Consider the following 15,226-nt stretch of genomic DNA (forward strand, 5'->3'; position numbering starts at 1 on the left):
TGGGATCTAGGGGATGGCAATTTCCCCCGCGGGTTTGGGTGCCCTGTGGGGAAAAAACCGCTAACGGGGATGGTGATTCCACGATTTGTTCGGGTTTGGGTCGGGTTCTGGGCGGGTATTGGGATTACTATCCCATCCCCGAAATCCCTAACCCGCCCCGAAAATATATTATCAATATTAAAATAATAGTATTATTAGTATTATAATATAATTTAAAATATTAATAATATTATTAGTGTTGATATTGATATTAATATTAATATTAAAATTATATCAAATAATAATATATATAATGAGTTGTGGTTTGAGAAAATATCCGAATCGTCATCGTCTTGCATCTTAATATTTTGAAATGGGATGGGGACGGGGATGGTAAGTTGAATCCCGGAAGGTTTCGGGTTTTGGGGATTCCCGAAACCCGAAAAAAACTGGGAATGGGGGCGGGGATGGGGGTGGGGATGGCGTTCGGGGATGGGGATGGGAATGGCACCCGCCCCCGCCCCGGCCCATTGCCATCCCTAGTTGGATCGGTTCATATTTAGAAAGAAAAATAAAAATTTTCCATGAATCGTGTGTAGTTGGATATCTGTCTCTACAAAATTCTTTCGTGAGACGATCTCATAAGAGTTTTGTGATTAAAATGTTAACAGCATGGAAAAAAATTTAAGCGTGACTAGCAAATTATAATGGTTTTCTTGAATTTCGTTAGTTTTTGTGGCGTGACGATTAGTGCAAATGTGACCCGATGAATTATCTGATTGAGTCACGAAATCATCCTTGTATATTCAAAAGTGGAAATTATATGTTCAAACGGGTTGAACTAAGATTGAAAGTACACACACACACACAAATATATATATATATATATAATGTTGGGTGCGATCGAACCGTGGTGCTTGAGTTGTGGTGCGGTTTAAAAGATTTGAGTTGTACCATTACCACTAGTTATAGTTATTGGTAAAACGGTAAGCATTCGGTCCTACATATAATCTGTTAACTAAGGAGATATATTTATATCAATCAATTCACTAAAATAAATATTCACCATATATTCGATTGTTTATCTATATGTTAAATATATCATCCCCTAAATATTTATTTCTTTAATTTTAAATATATGTTTAGTATCATGTTGCACAAGGAAATTTGCATTATCGAAATATTATTATTTATTCAATGTTATTCTATATCCTATTCAAATATTATAGTAATAATATTACAATTAATCTTATCAACCCAACTAATTAACGGAAAGTTCTAATTTCGAACTCATGCAAATTTTTTTCTTCCAGAAATTCAAATAGATGGTTTTTATGTTTTGATTCGGAGGCCTGCTACTTAATTATATCTGGTCAATATAAGCTAATTACATTTTCAAATAAAGCAGGTCTCTCGTGAGACTATATCACGAATTTTTATCTGTGAGATATGTCAACACAACCATACCGATATTCACAATAAAAAGAAAAATTCATAGCATAAAAATTAATAATTTTTCATTGATGACACAAATAACATATCCGTCTCACAAAATACGACACATAAAACCAATCTCACACAAATTTTTACCTTTCAAATATCGCTCGTTTGCCCACTCGACCATATTCCCCTTGACCATTTCACACACCCGAATGTTTGCGACAATATATAATAATTAATAAATTATAATATAAATAAATACGCTATATCTATGTTTGACTTTGTGTAGAAGAAAATCATGATGTATATATGTGGTCTACATTTTCTAAATAAGATATTTCTTTATTAATAGGGGGTGAAATTTTAATAAAAATAATAGAAGAAAGCAAGCAAGGAATGTCAAAATTTAAAAAAAACGTGATTTTTAGATTTTATTCTCGATTCCAACACAAAAGATATACAGAGTGTGTCTCATGTGAGACTGTCTCACGGATCATAATCCGTGAGACGGGTCAATCCTACTCATATTCACAATAAAAAGTAATACTCTTAGCATAAAAAAGTAATATTTTTTCATGGGTGACCCAAATAAGAGATCCATCTCAAAAATACGACCCGTGAGACCGTCTAACATAAGTTTTTCCAAGATATACATATGTTAATAATGCAATAGTTGTATCGATTGAGTTATAACATTGATATCACTAGCTATAGTTTCGCGATCCTACAATATGTTAGATCAATTTTTCATAATTTATTTTATTGTTGATAACAAACAAAGTTACTACTGCGAAATTTACGGGGATCGACCTGCCCGGTCAGGTCGTGAGCAAAAGCTATTCAGAATCAACACAACTTTTCGCAAATGGTAAGACAACTCTTTGAAAACAACACATTGTTTCATGACACGTTTTCATGAAAGGATGCATTGTTTCATGAAGAGTCGTGTCCGTTCGGTATCATTGTTTCATCTCTATATATATGGCATCTTAGTTCAAGAAAATCATTTGAATTCTGATTTGATTTAGTCACCTACAGATTCAAAATAATTACATTGTATCCTGAAAGAAATTGTTCACATCCCTGTGGCTAAAGTGAAGGAGAAAAACATTCTTAAAAGAAAGCGTTACAAACGTGCCTTGGAATTCATTCACACACGGTCTAAATTTCGAAATAATCTCTCAACACAATATAGGCTGAAAATGATCGATCCAATTATATACCAAAACTTGAAGTTGATTGTGCTCGATATTCACTGAAGAAAACACAACAGATTAGAAATTATCTGAAGATCCACTGCACAATATTCCATGGAGAGTTTAAGTTGACCAAAAGAAAACAAAACACACCACCCCATCGAAGAGGCACGAGTATAAGTATTACGCCCCACACATTTGTACTGTGAATATGCAATAGTATCCCACAATCCACTAGCAAAATACAGCAGGGAAAAGAAAGAAAATAAGAGCTGCAGAGCAAGATGTTTTCTCTTCAATTCATCATCAATATTTCCTTTGAAAAAAGCTAAGAAAAAGATTCAAATAATGGAAGGAGAAAGAGGGCTGCCTCCCATTTACGATCACCTACAAGTTTCCTTTTCTGCGCCTCATCAAGAAATGGGGTTTGTACAGTTTGAAGATCATAATCAAGTCGTGAGCTTTTTGACGCTTCCCTCATCGCTGCAGTCTCCCATAAACGGCGACAGCCCCGCCAAGTTAGCCGCGGCTGCTGCAAGCAATACTGGTTCCTTAAGGTTCAATCATACAGAGCTCGTCAACAGACCCTCATGGAATAACGATCAGGTAGTTGGGTTTCTGTACTCATTTCGCTTTGGAAATCTTGGGTACACTTTTAGGTTTCAAATTGCTGTCATTACTTTTAAATTACTGATTGCTTCAAGTCCAAGATCTTTGTTATTTTTTAATTAAAAAAAAATGTTTTCTTCTAGAAATTTTTACTAAATGGATAAAAACTATATTACAGATAGGAGCTCTGGATCCCAAGTCAGTAAACGATCAAAATTGCAGTGCAAACAACAATGAAGGTGGCAATTCATGGTATCTTGATATTTTCTTGAATCCCTTTTCTTTTTCCTTGTTATTCCATGAAATTGGTTTAGCTTTTTTACGAAAAAAAGACTTCCATCTTCTAGTTTAACTCGGGCATAACCTCTTACTATTTAAGCGCACGATCTTGGATTTTATCTTATCATCAAACCAATTATCGATCGTGCGTTCATGTTTTTTCACTGGATCAAGAGGGATCTGACCCACGTACGTACATACATATTCTTGACTGACTTACAATGAAACCCTACAGATATTTTTCATCAAGATCTGGCCAGTATATACGGTTGGGATGTTTGTAAAGTTCAGATTCTCAAACCTAACAAAATATAATATTTCAAACATTGAATCTGAGGCCACATGTCTGAATAATAGCCAGGTTTATCATTTACATTTTTACTGTATTGGTTTATCTAAAAAAATCCAGTCGTTAAATTGAAAAAAAAATGAAGTATGGCTTATAACATTAATGTTAATTTGGAAATGGAAATAGAGAATTTTGAGCCGGAAAGACTAATCCTAATGGGAGGATTTTCCTGTTTCTTTTTTTTTTCTCCAAAAAAATGCTTCTGTTAGGCTTAAATAATTAATATGTTAAAATATCGGGTTCGGATAGAACTAATAGAGAATTAGTGTGATTTTAAGGGATTGATATGTTTATATATATTTAATGAAAGATCTTAATACATCGTAGAAATCCCACAAAAAGAATGTCTTTTTGTTTCAATTATATATGCCTGCCATTTTGATCATGTGATGAATATATATTTTTAGTGAAATCTGAGAAGGACGAGTGCTGCTTCCACTACACACACACACACCAAGTGTTTGATGTTTATAATGTTGGATATTGAATCTTGATCTAATTTTTCACAATTCTATATAAAAAAAAGTATTAAATAAAATAACCGGAATCGGAGTCGCATATATAAAAACACTGATTGATGTATAATACATATCGCAGGTGGAGGAATGGTTCATCAGATAAGAACAAAGTCAAAGTGAGGAGAAAGCTAAGGGAGCCAAGATTTTGTTTCCAGACAAGGAGTGACATAGATGTTCTTGATGATGGTTACAAATGGAGGAAATATGGACAGAAAGTTGTCAAGAACAGCCTTCATCCAAGGTGCACACTAACTTAATCTTGCCCCAAAACTCAAAATCTTTTCGTTATTAGTTTATTATTTTGATGTTTTTTCTTTCATTCAAATTAACTGATCCTAATGGATTAATAGGAAATTAGACTATATTGTTTCATATATGCAAATTGATGAAGAAATTAGACTAAGATTACTTCACATGAAGCTAAATGGAATAATGGCCGTAAATTTAACTTATTATTTCGATGGCCAGTATAGTTGCTAGACATGCTGTGTACTTATATTTCATACTCAATTCACCTTCTTGAAAACAAATTTAGAGTAAAATGCAGTATTTAAATTTTCCTACTGTTATTATACGTACTATATCATTCTGAGACATGGTTTATCAAATTTTATTATGTAGAAGTTATTACCGATGTACTCACAGCAACTGTCGAGTCAAGAAGAGGGTCGAGCGACTATCGGAGGACTGTCGGATGGTAATAACGACCTACGAAGGCCGACACAACCACTCGCCTTGCGACGATTCAAATTCCCCAGAACAAGATTGTTTCGCCTCATTTTAAATGAACTCGATCCCTTGTATATATACAACACATACTATGTACATTAGACATGTTCTAGATTTTATTATTATTATATTATTATTATTCATATATGTGTGAGTGAGAGTGACATCGCTTATGTTAACGTTCCCTTTTTATTTGTTCCTTCTTTCTTGTTTCATTTTCTTTAAACTATCTCAACAAAGACAAAAATTTGTGTGAGACGGTCTCACGAATCGTATTATTTGTGAGACGGATCTTTTATTTGGGTCATCTATGAAAAAGTATAACTTTTTATGCTACAAGTATTACTTTTTATTGTGAATATGTGTAGGATTGACCCGTCTCACATATTAAGATCCGTGAGACGGTCTCACATGATACCGACTCCTCAACAAATTAGTTTTTAGAAATTAGGAAATGTGCCCCTGCATTTGTGGAGTCGGGATGCATCTCCACTGAGTCAACATTCCTTTTTTCAGTCAGAATGTCATCAAGGATTCCCAGTTTTTGTGCTTGGATTTTTCTACTTGAGAATTTTGATGAGCATCTAGCGCATAACAGTAACTACAGCTGATTTGGTAAGAAAGCGTGCATGCCAGTTTCGCTTTTCCTCGTATATGCCCGTACCCTTTAAATCTTGTTCAGAGATTTGAAGAAATGATGAAATTGAAATTGACATACAGTTGAAATTTATATGCAGGTGGATGAGTTGCTCCAATGGAATGGATTAGTTATGAGTACATATAAAATTGATGAATGTAACCGCAATTAAAAGTTTGAGATTTTAAGATTAATTCTCTCGTTCGACATAATATTCGGATTTAAGGATGTAAAAGGATATAAAAAATTAAGAGTCAAAGAAAGCTATAGGGCTCTAAAATTAACTACACAAGAGCCAACAAGGCGACGTCTCTTGAGTGACTTGGCGCGACCTCTCCATCGACCTCTCCCTGCAGTTTTAAACATAAAGAACCAAGAATAAGCAAGGCGCTACCCTATGATTTGAAGATAAATGAGTCTTTTAACTCACAAAGATTACACTACATATCTGAATCCTATGCTAATTGGAATAAAACACAAGTACCATTTTCCAGCCGTTTTTTGAAATCTACAAGTTCTTTGGTGTCTATTCCAGTTTCAGTCCTGAATATGATCCATCTTCTCACATCAACTTGATCTGTTCTTAAAAAAACAGACTGAGAAAACAAATAAACTCGAAGTACGAGGAAATATCAGCTCCTCTAGTTATTGAGGTCTATCTGTAGCAAAATCTTGAATGATATATCGACACGTCTGGGGACCAAATATAGTATTCTGGCCAGCAAAAAAGATTTTGCACACATCCAAGCTCATCAGCAAAATGAAGGTAAACAAAGATAAATTTCGCCAAACAAGTTTTGAAATGAAAAAAAAAACCTCACAAGATGGATGATGAAGACAATAGCAAAAGCGAAACAAAAATAACAATGAGAATCCATACTCGTCTCATGGCATGAAAACAGTCACTGCTCCTGTATATCCATGTCAAATGAAAACCAAGATATCTCTTAGACTTTAATCTCTATCGAGCTCATGCTCAAATTTTTAACATTTAAAGAGTCACAGCACTTTCAAGAAATAGCAGTTTAGAAGGTGTGAAGTGTGAACCAGTAATTAAATGGCAAATATGTAAAATTAATGAGTACATTTTTCCCATGGACTAGTTTCACATCCTTCGAATGCATTGAGTCACCCCTCACGAAACCATTTTGCCCCCGTCATACCTATTCCTGGGTACGTCGCCTATCAATACTGTTTGGTATCGTGTTTGGCCCAGATAAATTTTGTTTCTGTATAATATAAGACTTATCTCCCTCTTTGGGAACGGCTGAATGATATCACCAATAAAAAATAGACTTTTTATGCATAAGTTCTCTCACTTCTTGATCAATCTGGTTTATGTGGAGCTCGATATAAAGTGTAGATAGGATTGCTCTATTATTTATTAACTTCGAAGATAAAACCATCCAAACAAATAAAAATATAACTTATCCACAAACACTATTCGTAACTAAGAAGTTTGATGTTCCAGAGGCGATTTTCCAATCCAAATGACCATTAATCTTTTACCACTCCACCGCGCATTAAACTTAAAGTTCAATAATTCTTAAGGCAGAGTTTCCCCGAGACGAACCAACTAAAATTGTAGCATACTGAATCAAATTCTTGATTATTGTTACCAATAGTGGACAGCTACTGCCCACATTATTCTTATCAGGAAATTTTTCAGCCGCCATTATTTCAAGATGGTGGAGAAACCAATCAAAATTAGCAAAATCTGCGTTGTATATTGCGTAAAAGCTAGATTTGAAACCAATCTCCTAGCATATCTCATCCAAATTTGTAATAAAAAAGATAATAAAGAAAAAGCTACGTCACGAGATCACGACCCACATATCCTGTGGTTCAAAAAGAATGATCCACAAGTTCAAGGGATAACAATTTTAATGATCGCACTCGATAACCCCGTCAATTCGTAAATAAAGACTGATTCTTTAGCTAGCATTTTAAACTGAACAAAATGAAGAGAGAAAAAATACAAAGACAGTTGATTAGAATAACATATACCTTAAAATGGCTTTATCAGATAATCATCATCAACCCAGAAATATCAAATCCTCGGCATCGGCGACGGATATCCCACCAAACTTTACGCTTTCAAAAAATGGTCGTGCCATTTCCCGATAATGAATTGGCCGATAAAGAATTGGCCTCGACAACTCCTCTTGCGCATCAATTTGGACGCCAGAGACCCACACTTCTTTGAGGCATGGCCGCCGATATTGAGCTCTCTAGCATTGGCTCAGAACAACTCCTCTGCGCATCCATAATTTGTGACGCAGAAGAACCACACAAACTGACGTGCCTACTCCTTCTCGATTGGTGGGTGAGTGATATGATTGTCACTCAGTAAGCAGGGGCGGGAATAACTCCCAGTTTTCGAAATCGTTTTCAACAGAAACAGAAATACAATAATATACTGAAAACTCGTATTTCATAACAGAAATCAGAATTCAAAATTTACAGGTTTCAGAACAGAATTCAGAATTAGTAGGCACTGAACATGTTAGTGAATTTCATGGCTAAACTGATATCAATCCCCTATATGTTCTCTCCTCTAAGGGGTGAGGCCAGAATCAGAATCAGAATTCAGAAATGTTCAGAATATATATTCCTACCATTAGTTCACTAGGGAGTTTCAGTGCTTCAAAATCATATATCAGAAATCATGCAGAAACTGAACTTTAAAACAGAATTATCAAACGGATTTCAAGATATTTATACATAAGCCCACTTACCGTAATTTGCTAAAAGTATTTCGGTTGAAATCTGAAGTCTGCTTGTTCTTGCTACTGGTTTCTGCTGCTCGAAAATCAGCATAGATATGACAACTAAGATTGTAAACCTCTTTGCCTCATTTGGATTAACAGCCCCATGAGCTTGACTCTGAGATCTACTGTCTGCTGAACTGCCTGGTCTGCGCTGATTTATATTGGAATTGTGGTGCACTGAGCTCCCGTTAGCTCTTGCGGTCGGGTCACTTTTCCCCGATTCTGGAAGCAACTTTGGAGCTCCAGAAGAATTGGGAGCGCGGGAAGCGTTCGAACTTCGCTTTTTAGTCAGCAATTAATTCTTGTCCATGTGGATGAAGCCATGGCTGTAATAGAGTTAGTGCTCGGAGATATGACTTGGGCTGTGGACTTGATATAAACTTGATTGATCCATCTTACATGGAATTTAGTCGATCCATCTCAGAGACGTACTGTAGTTTTATAACTTAATTTATAAATAACAAATTAATACATTTTTAAATAATAATCAGTCAAAAGTGAAATATTATCAATTTATTCAGGAAAATACATAAAAGGACAGTCCCTAATTGGTCGTCCGAAGAGGCCAAAAGTTGGTCAGTTGGAGCATCAACAGGTAAGGTAAGAGGCCGTCTATATAGAGAGTCTGAGTCTGTTAGATGGAAGGTCGTCCAAAATTGAATTTTCGAAAATAAAAAATAGAAAAAGTCATGTGAATATTGTTGGGCAATTTTGTCTTGACCGGTCCGACGTTCGACGCACTCAGATCACATTCATACACTTACACACAAGTCAAGACTTTTCCGGTGTAGCGTGAGAGCCTCTTGACCAATCATTCTTACACTTCACCAGGTATAATAAATATAATCTCACTAATGCTATTATTATTTTCATATGTGAGATATTCTCACTTACGATCTACTTATCAAAATCTTACTGGTCCAATATTGCATTCAAATGAACAAGTTCAATAGATCAAAATGCTGTAAGTCCAACAAAATATCTATGTGAGTATAGTTAAAATGACATCTTATATCCAATAAATGAATGTAAAATCTGATCAGAAAAATATTAACAGTGAATATTCACTTATCAAAACTTTTTATATATATAGTCCCCCGATGATGGAAAACGTGTAGTGTTTATCTAGAGGAAAATATTGAAATCCCAAGACTCAGTCCACCACATACTCAATGGTTGGTTAGCAATCAGAATATATTCGATATAAACGCATAATTGTAATATATAAGTGATATATGAATTTATCTTTTAATATAGTAATTCGGCTTTTGTGAGTAGTTTTAGTTTAGTCCAGTTAAACTTTGCTAGGTAGCTCAGTTTCATTAGTATCAAACAAATCGATTCCACTATTGCTAGAATTTTAGCTAATTATATCTTCAAATTTTCTGTTTGGCCATTGCAATTTTTTTAAATTCCTAAAAAAAATAAGCAATTATATAATATAATATTTCGATTTTTTATGAAGATGAAATCCTCGGTCTCTAATCATTATCTTTTTTATGTACATTAAATAATTTTTGAAAGAGTGAATCGACCGTCTCACGAATCTTAATATGTGAGACGGGTTAATCCTACCGATATCCAAAATAAGAAGTAATACTTTTATCATAAAAAGTAATACTTTTTCATTGATGATCTAAATAAAATATCTGTCTCATAAATACGACCTGTAAGACCGTCTCACACAAATTTTTACTTTTTTTTTAAATTATACACTAACTTGTAAATCACGATATTGAGTTAAAATTCGATATATTATATGAAGTCTTGAATACCGCGTCATTGAAAACCAGCGTACTTCCACGCGAAAGTTAGGTAAAAGGTCTAATCTAGACTTGACTGTGAATATATTATACTAATTAATTACGAGTTTTTTTTATACAATTTATAAAACAAAAAAATTACTGTGAGATAGTTTTTTTTAACTAAAATAATAAAAATTTGACTTGGGAGTCATCTGAGAGAGAGGATCTTCATAGAAAACAAGGGTTATATTTAATTAATATTAGTGCACCGACACACATAAATATTTTTTTATAATTAATTTGATTTATATTTAAATGAAAATCAAAATATAATTATAAAAAATAGTGAAAGACTATACTGTAATTTTGATATATAAATTATAAAATAAATTGAAAAATAAAAAAAATTAAAAAAATGACATTATAACCTAAATCCCAAGAAAAAATTACTCTATCCATGGATCTACTGATAACTTATATTAAAAAATTTAATATTTTATTAATGTCTCAAATTTAAGATGTCAAACTTAATATAATTGAGAGGATAGTACAGCATTGACTTGACTTAGTTGCATTTCCTTGGAACAATTTGTACGCAATCATGCTATATAACACACACAAATTAATACAAACTCTAAGCTACCAATTTAAATTCCAGTGATTTCCTCAGCCATGGAAGGTTACGGCACCACCACACAACGCCTATCCACCCCAACTCCGCCACCTCCCGCCTCCCACGACCACCGCAAAGAATCGAATGTCGATTCAGCAAAAACCTTTTACACTTTCACTTTTTCATTCCCTTTCAACATCCCCTCAACTCCAGAATCAGCAGCAGCAAGAATCATAAAGAACCTAGGAAAATTCAGCTTATATTATGCTATATTCGTGTGGACTGTTCTCTTCATAACCCTCGTGCCTAAACGCAAGGTCTCGATCGTATATCTGGTTGCCACTACGGAAGTGGCGTTCCTATATGTTCTTTTGCTCCGTGCCTTCCTAGTTCTGCGTTGCTTCACAAGATAATCGACAGACGATTCGTTTTGTTTCTTCTGTTTGTTATATGCGGGGTTGAGATGATTCTTACACGTGCCGGGATTCACTTTTTCGTGACGATTGCTGCCACAGTTCCTGTTGTTGTCCTTCATGCAGTGTTGAGCAAGACAGAAGGAGTTTTTGTGAATTTGGATGTTGAAAATCTTGAGGGTTTGGTCGGTCAGAGGGTTGAGAACTTGGTGTGATATCTATCGTACGGGTGGGTTTAGGGATTGATTTTACGGTTTATTTCATCCTAGTGGATATTGGTCTATAGAAGGTCAAGATTTGTCCATTCATATATAAAACTCACTTTTTTTAAATTGTATGTGTGGCAAGATCTTACTTGTTGAAATGAAGTGAAGATAGTGCCCACATAAATAAAATCTCTTGTCATTTTGTATTGAAGATTTTAATTTGAATGTTTTTGTTGTATACTGAAAATCTGGGAAATAAAAAAAGGCTTGACTTGACTATGAATATTTACCGGTAATTTGGGTACGTTCATTATCTTTAATTTTATTTTATTTGACATTCATATCTTTTTTGAATTTTTATATTTGATTAAAAAAAAATTTTGTGTCTATTAATGCACAAAATATAGGAGATGTGAATGAAAATAAACCGAATATTTACAATTTAATAATTAAGAGTTTTGGTTCAATTTATAAATTAATTAAAACATTTTATCAAATATTATAGAATTATTTTAATATTATCATAACAACATCAATATTTATCCTAATCTCCTGCACTAGTGTTTAATCTATATTTTTTCCTTTAGATTTTCCCTTTCTTCTCTAGCAGTATAGAAAGTAAAAAAAAACTATAAATAAATTTGATTTAGCATTCTTCGCTGAGAGCATGAATCTTCCTGGAAACCAAGGGTCGTACGATCGATAAGTTTAGCATTGACTTTTACTAGTTGTATTTCTTTGGAACAATTTGTATACGCAATCATATGCTATAAATTAAATATACAAATATAACATACTCAAGCGTACACAAAAATTATACAAACTCTTTGGTTAAGCTACGAATTTCTTCGTTTAAATTACCCTGATCAACTCAGCCATGGCAGATTACGGCACCATTGCTCACTCCGTCACTTTTGTTGGAGTATTATTTTCTCATATTCAAGACATAATGTGAGTTTAAAAAATTTTGTTATGACATTCAAAATATTCATTGACGTCGTGATGCGATCATGGTAGGTTAAGCTCCAAAGAAGACATGTGATCCTTTAGAGTTGTCGGAGGGACCAATCACGAGGGAGACGACTGTAGAGATTTAAAGAAGTCATTGCATGGGCTCATGAGCAATCAAGTAGAGCTTGCAAGCAAGGAACCAAGTCCCGAGGGGTTCGTGATTCACGGAAGTAAGTTTGGGAGTCAGTGGAATGCGGTTCAAGTGCTACATTATGAAGAGAATGACTCCGGACCAGAAGCTCACGTGCTAGGGGCAGTCAAACTATACCGCCCCAGCGCGCCCTGTACTGCTACAGAGGTGAATTCCAGATAGCTCCGCGCTAGGACGGCCAAACATTACCGCCCCAGCATAAAAGACATTGTCCAAATGCAGAATTCCAGAACACTCCACACTAGGGCGGCCAAACTTTACCGTCCCAGCTTGTCGCCTACGTGGAAAAGTCCTAGTTTCCTAGTTTAAAGTTTTAATTATTTTGGTAACTAAATTTCAGTATCTTTTGAGTATGTAACCAGCATATACACGATATTTTGAACACTTTCCAGATTATCATTCATAGAATACAAAACTTTTTGAGTTTCTCTCAAACTTTCAAAGCTTTAGCTTTGTTTCAAATCAAACTTATCAAACTTTTTATTTCGTGGCCTTTGTCGATCGTATATTATGCGGATTGTCAAAGATGAGTTCTTTGAAGTTTCGTTTGAGTATCGGTTGTTCTTTTGTGATCGTTTATTACTAACCGCATAGTTTAGGGGTGAAAATCATAAATTTGCTTGAATCAAAAGATCGGGACAACACAACGATCTTTAGTTATTATTGAATTGAGGACGCGATTCGAATTTAATCGTATTTCCTTTCTTTGTACGAGCATTCATATCATTGTGTCGTGTGATTTAAAACATTCATATAGTGTTTACATATGTTTACTTTTACGTATTTAACAATAAACATCAAATCAGTATAGGATTAGGAGAATTTGTCTTTTTTGTAAATCATTACGAATTGATTTTCATACTTCTTCGATCGTCAAATAAGGTTCACGATCAGATACTAGATTTCTTGTATAGATCGCACTAAAGATCTAGATCAATTTAGCGTCGAAAGTGGATTGCTGAAATTTTACAAATTCGGTAGCTTAGCGACGATGTCGGGGCGGTGCGACGGTGGTGGAAGGGTAGCCGAATATTCCTTGCGAAATTAAAGAGTGTGGCCGAAAATCCTTGTGAGTGAGGAGAGTTTTTTGTATATTTTTATCGTATGGTTATGTTACACATTGTCAAATTTTCATAACATATTAATAAAAATATACTAACTCAATTTTACCGGGATTCATAATCTTAATCCCATTAAGATTCCTTCATCAATCTAAATTATCATGTAATATATATCGTGTAAAGTCAACTCTTGATAAAACATAACCAGTGTCACAGTATCTTCAATTCAAAGATATCTGCAAAGACTTTTCAAGTATGCAAACTGCAGCCCTTCTTGCTACGTCGTTGCTTACGTTTATCTTGATCGGTTCACACAGCGCCAGCCGGAGTTGCAGATCAATTCTTACAACGTACACAGGCTGCTCATCACCAGTGTCATGTTATCTTCAAAGTTCACGGATAACAGGTGACTACTTTGATTTAATTCATATATATTTTGTTCTTTTTGAGTTTTATTTTCAAGAAACTTAAAACTTTTATGTATAATTTTCCTGAGAATTAGTTTATTTGTAAACATATTATTTTCTTTCAGAAACTAAGTTATATGATAATCTAATTATGAGAGGTTTAGCATTGTGTGTGGCTAGCTAATTAATTAATTAAGTTATTGGTAGAGTTCTATTTCTTGATTATTCTGAACACCTATAAATATAATTTAATACATAAAAGTAAAGTTAGGTTTATGGACAAAATCCATCTTTCACCTCATTCCATCATTTTTTTCAAAACTTTAATAATTTGAGTCTTCAAAGTTCAAACACTAGCCATTCTGATATCCCATAGATGAGCCCATTAAGATTAGGTCAAAACCAGATTTTGGACCTCCTGGCCCATCCACAACCAAATTCTCTTATAAATATCAGGTTTGAGTGTTCAATTCATTCGTCTATATATTATTTTTCAGCAACACTCTTAGTTGTTATCTCTTATATCATCAATCTTTGATTTGAACGTCGGAGGGGCTACGTCGGGACACACTATCGGCCCCTTCTAATGGTCTCCTTCGTGATTTCAGGCACAGAGCAAATTCGAAACCTGCGTCTAGACTAGTGTCACTTGCTGAAACCGAACCCTAAATTTTCAGTGAGTATCACACTCAAATATTGTTGAGGATGATATATATGATTCCGGTCTTAATCTTGCATTTATTTTTGATAGCTACAGTCTAACAAAATGTTAAAATTGCATTATTCCATGTAAGTTTTTTTTTACGTGTGACCATGTAAAAAAAGAGATATTTAAAAAAATAGACTTTGTCAACCATTTTTTTTTATCAAAAAAATGACGTCATCGAGTGTATTTTAAATACATCGCAGAATGTCATTTTTAAAAAATCATATACATTAATGTCAAATTGTGGTTTAAGAACATTCAATGGGGTGATAATAAATTATTAACTAATCAATCCTAATTACACATTAGTCCCACCCAACTAAACAGCTAGCCCCAAAAATTAATTAACGAAGTACTACAGGAGTGGTTAAGTACTCAAATTATTCATAATTTTCTCAAAAACTAG

General features: G+C 34.1%; 1 protein-coding gene and 1 long non-coding RNA gene across 2 annotated transcripts; one reads left to right on the forward strand and one right to left on the reverse strand.

Annotated features, from left to right (window-relative positions):
* Nucleotides 1–2,716: 2,716 nt before the first annotated feature.
* LOC140814501 (probable WRKY transcription factor 12) lies at nt 2,717–5,300 on the forward strand. Its single transcript, XM_073173514.1, has 4 exons — nt 2,717–3,221; nt 3,403–3,476; nt 4,450–4,611; nt 4,992–5,300. Exons 1-4 carry the CDS (start codon nt 2,964–2,966, stop codon nt 5,152–5,154), a joined length of 657 nt encoding a protein of 218 aa, XP_073029615.1. The 5' UTR covers nt 2,717–2,963; the 3' UTR covers nt 5,155–5,300.
* A 502-nt stretch (nt 5,301–5,802) lies between these two features.
* On the reverse strand, nt 5,803–7,939 carry LOC140814196 (uncharacterized). The gene is made up of 3 exons (XR_012114080.1): nt 7,744–7,939; nt 6,617–6,647; nt 5,803–6,484 (listed from the first exon to the last, which is right to left on the reverse strand). It is a non-coding gene; the product is annotated as an uncharacterized lncRNA (long non-coding RNA).
* Between the last annotated feature and the right edge of the window lie 7,287 nt (nt 7,940–15,226).

The sequence above is a fragment of the Primulina eburnea genome, chromosome 15, assembly GCF_022965805.1.
Source record: "Primulina eburnea isolate SZY01 chromosome 15, ASM2296580v1, whole genome shotgun sequence".
Taxonomy (NCBI): Eukaryota; Viridiplantae; Streptophyta; class Magnoliopsida; order Lamiales; family Gesneriaceae; genus Primulina; species Primulina eburnea.

Excerpts from the sequence above, each read along its gene's own strand:
- LOC140814501 (XM_073173514.1), top strand. The coding sequence starts at position 2,964 with ATGGAAGGAGAAAGAGGGCTGCCTCCCATTTACGATCACCTACAAGTT. Across the intron at positions 3,222-3,402 it reads CCTCATGGAATAACGATCAG|ATAGGAGCTCTGGATCCCAA; the intron begins GTAGTTGGGTTT and ends ACTATATTACAG. Across the intron at positions 4,612-4,991 it reads AAGAACAGCCTTCATCCAAG|AAGTTATTACCGATGTACTC; the intron begins GTGCACACTAAC and ends TTTATTATGTAG.